This window comes from Chrysoperla carnea, chromosome 1, assembly GCF_905475395.1.
Source record: "Chrysoperla carnea chromosome 1, inChrCarn1.1, whole genome shotgun sequence".
Classification (NCBI taxonomy): Eukaryota; Metazoa; Arthropoda; class Insecta; order Neuroptera; family Chrysopidae; genus Chrysoperla; species Chrysoperla carnea.
The window spans coordinates 18,824,929-18,835,722 of record NC_058337.1 but is presented as its reverse complement, the minus strand read 5'-3'; the positions used below and the strand labels follow the sequence as shown (position 1 = coordinate 18,835,722).

The window sequence follows — 10,794 nt, the reverse complement described above, 5'->3', positions numbered from 1 at the left end:
AAAATTGGTCCAATTTAGAGAAAGCTATAAGGTAAAACGTAATTTAATGTGAGTGTTCTTAGCTATGTTTCAGCCTTGTTATATATTTCATATATTCAGGGTATAAAAAATACTATTTCAAACAGAACTTTATGCTCGCGTTGATATATTTATTTACTTGAAATTTGGTATATTATGTTTCAGCGTGATTTTGACAGCTGATTCCTTTCGTTATTTAAAAAGATTGCTCTCCTGCGTTGTTGATATTTGTAATTTTTTAAGTCCAAATTTCTATTCGGTTTATTTATTTCCTATTCTTTTGTACTTTTTTCCTGTCTTATAAATTACTTTATCGTAGGTAATCACTATAAATAGCATATAATTAACAGTCATAGTTATGGCGAATTCTACATAAACAATATTTTTGTAATAGCCAGTTGTCTATATATTATTTAATTTATAAACTGTCTACTTTAGTGACATACACTGTTCCGAGTGACCATTATTTACAATTATTCATATGGTAAAAGCTTTCAAGTATGTCTAAAGAATAATTGATTCTCTATGGTTAGAACTGTGTATTGTTATTAAATTATTTCAAAGAAGACTAAATGTTTGCTATTTGAATAATATTTTTTTTTTTTAAATTTACAAGAGTTTTCCTTCCTAAAATTCTATTCAATTACTCGACAACTGGACTCACTATTAACCTGGTGAACTTTTTCATAACATAAGCTGAAGAAAATTGTCCCATAGCTAATACAACTGTATGGACCAGTTGTGAATCGTTAGAAAAACAACCGCTTTGTGAAAAGCAACCCTAACCAACCTACTTGTCCCAAATAATAACTTTCACCAGTGTGGCCAATTTTTCTCTTTTATAATTACGTATTTCGACTACAATGCACTCATCAACAGTATGAATTAGTTAATAATAGGAATTATACTCCTGAGATATGTTACTCGTTGCTAATTTGGTGTCTGTTTCACCATCATTGCTAATTTGGTGAATTTGATATTTTCCTTAAAATGCCTAAAGTTCTCATAAATTTCCTTTGCTAATTTTACAATCAGGCTGATAATGAGTGGAATTCCTTACGCATTACGATTCTTTGATCCTCTAACTGCATGGAAATGTTTTGAAACTCCTTGTCTGTTATGGTATATCTGTATGTATGCCGCATATGTTTGTACTTATTTCTGTCAAACAGGAATAAAGATATATAAAATTCCTGCTTTAATGATATATAGATGTTATTCATAGGTATATACGTACATGCATTCACATAGATTATATAACAAACTGCATTCATATATTTTCTAATCTAACAACCAAATACAAAGGTCGTTTAACAGAAATATTATTTTCTATAGACTACTACTAAAAAATTTCACAGATATTTTTACAGAATATAATAAGTAATTATCTAATGTGCGTCTATTGTAAACACCACTGGGGATCGATTTGAGTAAGATACAGGTTTCAATTCTAATTTCATTTTGCCAAGTTTCGTTTCTGTCGGTTCGTATAAGCCACCTAATAAATGTTTATAGATTTTCATAATTCTCGACTGAGAATTTACGTTAAAAATAATAATAATACGTTAAAAATTCAGAGAAATAAGCTATCTTACTGCTTTATCCATTTTAAAGAAGCCACAAATTAAAGCAAATAAAAATATATTGTGGAGCAAGCTTTAAAAAATAAGAATGTCTACGCGAATGGTAAACATATTAAAATAAATTTATAAGAGAACCATGTGCTGTGTTCATATCGATATATTATTTGTGTATATATCCCAATTGGCCTATGATGCTCATTTACGAACTCGACCTCACTTTTGACGTCCTGAGTACGCTGTAAAAATTTAAGCTCGATATCTTTTTTCGTTTTTGAGTTATCGTGTCCACAGACGGACGGACGGACGGACGGAAATGGACTAATTAGGTCATTCTATGAACACCTATACCAAAATTTTGTGGGTAGCATCAATATTTTTAAGCGTTACAAACTTGGTACTAAACTTAGTATACCTTGCATATTACATATATGCATGGTATAAAAATCGAAAACATTAATTATGAACGCGGTTTTAATTTTTAATTGTATAATTATCATAGACATTGAAAAAATGTATAGATGAAAAAATTGAATTTTTAGTTTTTGGCGATTTCAACAATGTTTTTTCATTTCAATGATATGTTTTTACTTTTTTTAAATGAAAATATACATCCTAACAAAGAAAATGAGACCATGGTCAACACTGTACGATGAAAAAAAATAGATTGTTCATCCAGCTGAAAAAAGGGGTGGTCTTTGCCAAAAAATTGAATATCTCAAAAACTATTTAACTTTTTTTAAAAAATCAAAAAGCAATTTGTTGGTAATAAAACACAGAACGTTTTCTCAACATATCCAGTTTTTCCGATTTTTTTTTCTAAAAAAGAAACGCTAAAAACAAAAAAATTAGTTTTTTACATTTTACTCGTTAAATTTGAGGTTATGTGAAAAAATGGTAAGCACAAAAGTTATGTATTTTTTTATTGCCAAGAACTTTTTTATTTAACTTTTTTATGTATAATTAATACTTTAGCCACAAATCGCTAAAAACCACTTGCTCCCTATTTCCACCCCCGGCGCACCCCTTTCCGGCCAAATTCAGCTGTTTTAAATATTTTTCCTCAGTTATACACATTTAGTCCTACACAAAAAAATGGGTCCGATCCTGCAACTAATTTTTTCCAAAAATTATTAAAATCAGATGTATTTAGCCTGGATTATAACCCGTTTTTGAAGTAAGTACCTTTTCAAGATGGTTTTAAAGTAGACTAAATTTAAATATGAACACCTATACCAAAATTTTGTTTGTATCAAGAATATTTCTAAGTGTTATAAACTTGGGAAAGCTGAAGAATAGTTTAATTTATTTCCGGGCAGAAAATTTCTACATTTACCTCGAAAATAGAAATAGAACTTTTTTACATAATAAATAGATCTCTGAAAACAAATTTTTGATCTTTGACAATGATTTTTTTTAACACAAAATTTCTCTGATTTCTAGTTATTTTTATTAAATGAAAAACATTTGTAATAAACAAAGTTATAAAAAATAAGTTTTCTGTAATTTATTAGCTTAAGCTTAAAATTATCCAGTTAGTATTAAAGAAATAGAAATATTTTCCATGAGCAAAGATGTAAAAAAATTTATAATTATTTATCAATGATTATTCGGGAAAATATTATTGGGCTTATTTCCAAAAATCATAATCTTGACGGCTGTTTTAAGCAGTTTAAATGTAATTAACATATAGGTACCTATAATTGAGTTGTTTTATCAAGGTCAACATTAAAAAAAAACTAAGTACATTTTTAAAGCACACAGTTTAATTTAATTAAGTAGTTCGATATAAATTCGAATCAATTAAATTGTAGTATTCGGCTCGAAAACACACTTTAAAATTCAAAAAGTTGGTCTCAAAAAATAATTTCGAATTAAATTTCAATTTTTCCCAAATTTTTAAGATATATTTTAATTTAAATTTTTACATATTTATTGAGAATTACTTTATTAATTGATTTAAGACCATTTTTCGTATTTTTCCGGTAGTTGTTACTGGCAACGCATCCAAAAAAATTACTCCACCACGTAACTTTTGATAGTTAGCAACTTGGCCTGAAAAACATGATCAAATGATTCAAAATAAGTTTTGATGAATAAAATTGTTCTTAAAAAAACCCGACTGCATAAGACATAATCAGATTCTTGAACAGTCCCAACACACGTTTCGGAAACAATAGATTCATAACCTTCGGCTCCCCTGGATCTTGGCTAAATTTCTCATTTACCTTCCTTCTAGATCAAAGAAGTTTTGATTTTCTCTTCTCTTGAGTCAACTTCTTAAGACAATTTGCTAGCTCTTTCACGTTTCAGATACTTCGATGATTTTATTAATTTTACTAATTTTTTTTTAAATAATTTTTACTGGAATCAATTATTCCTATTGTTTGAAGGAAAACCATTCTTGGAAACTAAATTTTTGAAAGCATTTTGTTAATTTTAGTAATGTCAATCCAAAATACTCACTATCAACAAATTCAATAATTTCATCTTCGGTAACATTTTTGGCTGATTCCTTTTTCACAATAAATGCAAGCGGTAGATCACCATCAGTTTCATGAGGTTTCCCCATCACACTAACAGCCTGCACAGCAGGATGTGTTCGTAAAACATCTTCTAATTCACTTGGTGAAACCTGAAAAATTTTATTTTTAATTTTGTAAAGGATTCAATACTTTAGGATTATTCACCTGCCATCCTTTGTATTTTAATAATTCCTTGGATCGACCCACAACCCATAAACAATTCTCGTCATCAACTTTAACAATGTCTCCAGTATGGAACCATCCACCTATTATTGCCTTTGCAGTTGCCTCTGGGTCGTTATAATATCCTTTAGTTAATGTTGGACTTTTTATGCACAGTTCTCCTTCTTTATTTCGACCAACAGTTTTCCCAGTTTGTGGATCTATTATCTAGAAGAAGAGAATAATAAAATTTTCAATTTGTTTTTTACTTTTTTTTTACAATTAAAGAAAATTGGGATCAGAAAAGTTTAGTGGATCTCAAAGCTAACCTTCCAATAAGCTCCAGCAAGTGGTTGGCCAGATGACATTATTTTCTGTTTCAGCATACTTTCATGTTTATTTCTCACAAATAGTCCATGACAACCGGCCATTTCGGAGCTACCGTAACCATTTAAAATAAAGGTATTTGGAAATATTTGATGGTATTCCTGTACATGTTTTTCCAATGATGGACTACCGCTAAATCGAAAATATTTTAAATTTTTCGATATTTTGGATATGTTTTGTTTAAATAATGGATGATTAACCATTTCAAAAGCTTTTATTGGGGTCAAAAATAACCATGAGATCTGGAATAATTATCATTTTTATAATTATTATCGAATGATGCCAAACGAAAATTCTTTTGGCGTGGCTATGTCATGACTTGTTTACTATTGCTTACATTATACTCCAACATAATTTCCAAATTTCGTTTCGGTTCATATTCGCACACTATTCGAGAAACTCCATTCCAGATTGCAGTGTTTATAAACCTTAAAGCTGTAATCCAGGATAGTGGGGAGTAATATAATAGTTGGCTGTCACTATCTGAAATAGACCTGTAAAATAATTTTTTAATATTCATTACATAAAGTTTTGAAAGAAAGTGTTCAAACGGTAAGAATATGACTCCAAGGCTTACAAAGACGTTCAAGGGCGACAGAAACAAAGTACAATCAAAAAGTGTCCAAGATCTGTTTAATTTTTTTTTGAATGTCAATTCTTTTACTTTTTTAGCTCCCACAAGTAAATGCTTGAAGTAAATTCGTACCGCCTGACCAATTAAATTGATTGATTTTTTATTACCCCAGGCCAGAAGTTTGTAATGAAATGTAAAATGCTTTATGAGTGATAGTAACACCTTTTATAAGTCCTGTTGTACCACTGGTGCAGATAATACATAATATATCATTGCTTACATCAACAATTTCAGATTCAAAGTTATCCTCTTCAGTTGATTTATGTGGTTTTAAATATGATTTAAAATCCGTTTCAAATGTTACTGTTTTAATTTGTAATTCAGCTTCAGTGATGAGTTCTGTCATTAAATTTGTAGATTCTTGATCACAGAATATTATTTTTGGTTCAATTAATTTTATCATTCGTAAAATTTCATCTAAAAAATTTTAAATGTGTAAAAATATTGCTCTTGTGAATCTTTGGTATAGGCAACATTATTACATGAATGATAAAATCATTGTGTGAAAACTCAAACTAATAAAATATAACGATATAAAAATTATTAATATTTTTACAAGCAGCGCTGAAAACCGTTACCACACAATGAATATTGTGTTTCATGATATATTTTATTAACTTTTTGGAAGCTTGGGCTAAATTCATCATTTCAGATGATATTTTTTTGGAAGTTATATAACGTTTTAATATTTACTTCTTGAATAATCTGGATGTAATGGATTTACTGTTACACCCAGATACATGGCACCCAATAATGGGACGATCAAATCCAAATGATTGCGTCCACAAATCATGATAATGTCTCCACGTTTTAAACCATCTTGTTTCATTTTTAACGCACAACGAATTGAATTCAGTCTTAGTTCACCAAACGTTTGACTTTTTTTATTTACTGGATCAATCTATCAGATAAGATATATTATTATCAGTCAGATGATCATCAGGGCAGTTTCTTATCAATCAAAAATACAAATATTGAAACAAACCTGTGCAACTTTATTTGCATTTTTCAGCATTTTATCCAACAAAAATTGTGAAAAGTTTCTTTCACATGGCGGTATTTTTAAGTCACCACCATAAATTATTAATTCTTGATCGATTGATGAAGTCATATTGATTGTTAAAAGATTAATTTAATAAAATGTGCTCAAAGTAGACACTAATGTGGTGGCTATCAATGCACTCAGTTTACCTGTTATAAATTATTTTTTCTGAATTTTGTCTCACTTTTCATGGGTATAATATATACAATTAAATAAGGGACAGTTGCCAAAATCGTACCACTTAACTTTAAGGAGCCTGTGCATCTATCTGATTTACTTAAAAAATACTTTTGATTGAATATTGATTTGTTTTACATCCCCGAGCAAAAAATTTCGCAAAAGCACAAAATTTTATCAAAATTTCGATCTGATGTATCTCGGTGAAAGATCATCGAATTTGGAACCGCAATATCTCATTCAAAAATTGTTATCTACACTGTAATTTTGAAATCCATAGCTCATTTATTGCTGATTGCTTTTTATTACTCCTTCCCGCTTTGTAGTGGCGTTTATAAACCAATCAAAATTAGAAAAATTATTTTACAACCAATCTGTTAAGACTACTTGAAAGTTTGTTTACTTTTCTTGAAAAGGAGTTATAAAAAGTTATCAGGCGAGTTTTTTGGACCAAGATGTTAGCTTTCCAAGCAAAATTGACACTTGTGGATTTAAAATCTTGTACCATTTGAAATAATAATTGTAATGAAATTTGTTTCCTGTTTTTTTAATCTAGCCTCCATTTAATAAAAACAGACCGATTTATGGTAAGATAATTATTAAAATTTTGGTACACTTAGTAAAAATTAGGGATAACATTTCTCACCCTCTCAGCCCTCTGTACAAAGTGGCAAGGGGCGATAAAAATATTTGAGCAATAAATTCCAAAACTAGAAAGTACTTGCAAAAGGCTACTCTGTCCCTTATATTAATCATAATCAGGAAAAATAATGTTTGAGCAATTTGCAATTGTACGTGGTCTTTTTAAACGAACGTGTTTTTTTTTAATTTTTCATCCGAAGAAAACATGAAAATAAAATTTAATTCCAAAACAATCTGTGGTCGATAAAGAACTCTGTATGGAAAGTTTTGAATTTCAGAGCTTACATTATTTTTTAATAATTTAGAAGAGTTTAAAAAACCAACACATTTATGGCGGCCTGTCGGCTTTCCGACAATGTTTCACAAGACCACTAGTTGAAGTTACTTCCAAATTTTCAAATTCCTATCGTTTATTGTTACGCGAAAAAATAGACACCAAAATTTTGTCCGAAAATGTGCCCTATCATAGTGGTGTTTACGAAAACTGTTTCAAACAAGAGTTGTTTATATTTTTATAAGAAACATTTTTATCTTACAATTTCCATCGCGAACTATTTACAAAATGGGTTCTATGAACCCAAGACCTTGACTTATGTTGCTTATTTACGAACTCAACCACAATTTTTACGTCCTAAGCACGCTATAAAAATTTCAGTTTAATTTCTATTTTCGTTTTTGAGTTATCGTGATCACGGGCGGACGAGCAGACAGGCAACTGGAAATGAATGAATTAGGTGATTTTATGAACACTTAAACCAAAATTTTTTTCATAGCATCAAAATTTTTTAAGGTAACAAATTTGGGACTTATCTAAGTATAGAAGTAATAAAACTTGATTGACTTTAAAAATAATTGTGAAACTTTCTGATTACCTGTTTATAGCTTCAAATAAAGAATGATACACAAATGACGAATTAAAAATCATTTTTTTCATTTTCTGAGTTACATTTGACGACACTAAGTGTGACATCCTGTGTCATTGAAGGTCATTAATTTAATTTTTCATATATTACAAGGTTATCTTTCTGTTACAATAATAACAAAAAAAACTTTAAATACGAATCTTGGAGGCACAATCAAAAAGAGGCCCATAAATCTTAAGTAATTATAGTTTTATTTAATTTGTACATATTTATTTACAGTTTTAATTGCAAACTTAATTAGAATTACTTTATTAATTTCTTTAATACCATTTTTCGTATTTTTCCGGTAGGTGTTACCGGCAATGCATCCAACATAACTTTTGACAGTCAGCAACTTGTTCAGAAAAACATGATCAAAGGGTTGCAATTACTTCTTTTGTATGATTATTGAAAACCATATTTGGAAAATTTCTCAAACTAAATTTTTGAAAGCATTTTGTTAATTTAAGTAATGTTAATCCAAAATACTCAATATCAACAAATTTAATAATTTCATCTTCGGTAACATTTTTCGCTGATTCCTTTTTCACAATAAACGCAAGTGGTAGATCACCATCAGTTTCATGGGGTTTACCCATCACACTAACCGCCTGTACAGCAGGATGTGTTCGTAAAACATCTTCTAATTCATTTGGTGAAACCTGGAAGATTTTATATTAATTTTTGTAAAGGATTCAATAGGATTATTCACCTGCCATCCTTTGTATTTGAATAATTCCTTGGAACGACCCACAACCCATAAACAGTTCTCATCATCCACTTTAACAATGTCTCCAGTATGGAACCATCCGTCTATTATTGCCTTTGCAGTTGCTTCTGGATCTTTGTAATATCCTTTGGTTATAGTTGGACCTTTAACGCATAGCTCTCCTTCTTTATTTCGACCAACAGTTTTCCCAGTTTCTGGATCTATTATCTATGTTGATGATATTTTGCAATTTGAGAATTAGTTTACAATTTATGCGCTAACCAACAACTTAGAACATTCTGTTCAAGAAGAATCACTGATTTTCAAAGGTAAAAATTGCTTTTTGAACATCGGGAACATTGGAAAAATTTGCCCGAAATGTATTAAAGTAGCCTTAGATCCTTCAATAACATAATTAAAGGATTAACTTGCGTCCGGAAACGCACCCTTCGAGCTACAGGCGTAGGTACGGAAACTATAAACCCTGTTCAATTTCCATCGAGTTAGTTCAGGTTTTCGTAAAACTACAAAAGTTCGATGGACTCGACAGAAAGATGCATACATCTAGAGTTTCGAGGAGAAGCATTTCTGTACACATGTTCCCTATACGAACGCGCAATATTTCCTACCTTCCAATAAATTCCACAAACAAAAGCTAAAGTATATAGCTTTAGACATCTCGGCCACTTAGGCTCGTAAAAGTAGCTTAGTAAGGAAAGACAAATATATTAGATTGGAGTCCGATTGATTTATTTGATCATACATTTACCATTTTCATTTTGGAACCAATTGCAAGAAGATAAAAGTTAATTTTCCTAATTTTTGTACTTCATTGTTTTGGAATTTAGCCATCAAAGTTTTCCATTTTTGATTTTGATGAATAAACAATGATTCGGGGCATCTCTATGTAGGTATGTATGTAACTAAGTTTGTTCGGACGGAATCTTGCAACTTAGATTTATATTACGCGCACAAGCTTTTACAAATAGTCGTGTATGAGTAAATTATTGTCTACTTTTTAGTACAGTAAAAGCTTGTGTACTAAAAAGTATTTAATATTTAATTTTTTTAAGACTAAAAACCGCACGGATATCAAATATGGCGGAAGCGATGAGAAAATAAAGAGGTCACTTATCCTACCATGCATTGTTATCCAAAACTAAACGTGTATGAAAAACTTCAGCTAAATTAGTTGAGGATAACTGTTTCAAAATTGAGATGCAAGATTCCACCCGGACAAACATATATATCAAATAAGATGGAAGCAATGAGAAAACCAAGACATCACTTAACTTACCATGCATTGTCATCCAGCTTCAAAATTGATTTGCAAGATTCTACCCGGACAAACATACGTCATATATATATTAAATATGGTGGAAGTCGTGAGAAAATCAGGACGCCACTTACCTTACCATTCATTATCATCCAAATTAAGCGTGCTTACAAAATTTCTGCTCAATCGGTTGACAATAACTGCTTCCAAATTGAGTTGCAAGGTTCCTCCCGGACATATATTGCAAGCTAAATAAAAGCTTGTAAAAATTATAAACTTTCTCAATAAAACGCAAAAACAGAAAAAAACATTCTAAAATTGAATACAAAAAGCATTTAATTAAATGAATTTATTTGAGATTTGTTATTTTATAAAGGTCGTTGTAACAGTATTTAATAACGGCCATTAGTATTTTAAAACAAAATTTAACACGAAAATAATGAAATTTTTTAAAGCTCAACCATCTATATATGTCTTATTTTTATTTTTCTCTTTTGTTAATATTCATTTGTTGAAATTGTCGCCTGTGTTACAGAGAAATAGAAAACGATATGTTTTTTTCCACACATACCATCATCGAACTAGCTAATATAGCTCTAGCAAGTTGTAATGCGACGGTTATTTGTTGGTAGTTAGTCGTATGTCAATGTGACATATTGAATGGCAAACAAATAAAGCTTACAAAATAAAAAAAACAATTCTATGTCAATTTGATTTTATTCAGTTAGTCTAAATAAAGA

At 29.9% G+C, this 10,794-nt stretch overlaps 2 protein-coding genes across 2 annotated transcripts; both read right to left on the bottom strand.

Moving 5' to 3' along the window:
- Positions 1-1,406: 1,406 nt before the first annotated feature.
- LOC123290886 (4-coumarate--CoA ligase 3-like) lies at positions 1,407-6,417 on the bottom strand. The gene is made up of 9 exons (XM_044871246.1): positions 6,292-6,417; positions 6,000-6,207; positions 5,414-5,723; positions 5,010-5,166; positions 4,615-4,914; positions 4,289-4,513; positions 4,065-4,233; positions 3,565-3,653; positions 1,407-1,550 (listed from the first exon to the last, which is right to left on the bottom strand). The coding sequence occupies exons 1-9, from the start codon at positions 6,415-6,417 to the stop codon at positions 1,407-1,409; spliced, it is 1,728 nt and encodes a 575-aa protein (XP_044727181.1).
- A 2,026-nt stretch (positions 6,418-8,443) lies between these two features.
- LOC123290884 (4-coumarate--CoA ligase 1-like) lies at positions 8,444-10,200 on the bottom strand. The gene is made up of 4 exons (XM_044871243.1): positions 10,189-10,200; positions 8,782-9,006; positions 8,559-8,731; positions 8,444-8,507 (listed from the first exon to the last, which is right to left on the bottom strand). The coding sequence occupies exons 1-4, from the start codon at positions 10,198-10,200 to the stop codon at positions 8,444-8,446; spliced, it is 474 nt and encodes a 157-aa protein (XP_044727178.1).
- Between the last annotated feature and the right edge of the window lie 594 nt (positions 10,201-10,794).

What these genes read in the sequence shown, in the direction of transcription:
- LOC123290886 (XM_044871246.1), bottom strand. Translation starts at nt 6,417, where the DNA reads ATGACTTCATCAATCGATCAAGAATTAATAATTTATGGTGGTGACTTA. An exon ending in ATGCAAATAAAGTTGCACAG is followed by an intron (nt 6,208 to 6,291) that starts GTTTGTTTCAAT and finishes CTTATCTGATAG; the next exon opens with ATTGATCCAGTAAATAAAAA. An exon ending in CCGGAAAAATACGAAAAATG is followed by an intron (nt 1,551 to 3,564) that starts GTCTTAAATCAA and finishes GTAAATTCTCAG; the next exon opens with TCGAGAATTATGAAAATCTA.
- LOC123290884 (XM_044871243.1), bottom strand. An exon ending in TCAAATACAAAGGATGGCAG is followed by an intron (nt 8,732 to 8,781) that starts GTGAATAATCCT and finishes AAAATCTTCCAG; the next exon opens with GTTTCACCAAATGAATTAGA. An exon ending in ATTAAATTTGTTGATATTGA is followed by an intron (nt 8,508 to 8,558) that starts GTATTTTGGATT and finishes TCAAAAATTTAG; the next exon opens with TTTGAGAAATTTTCCAAATA.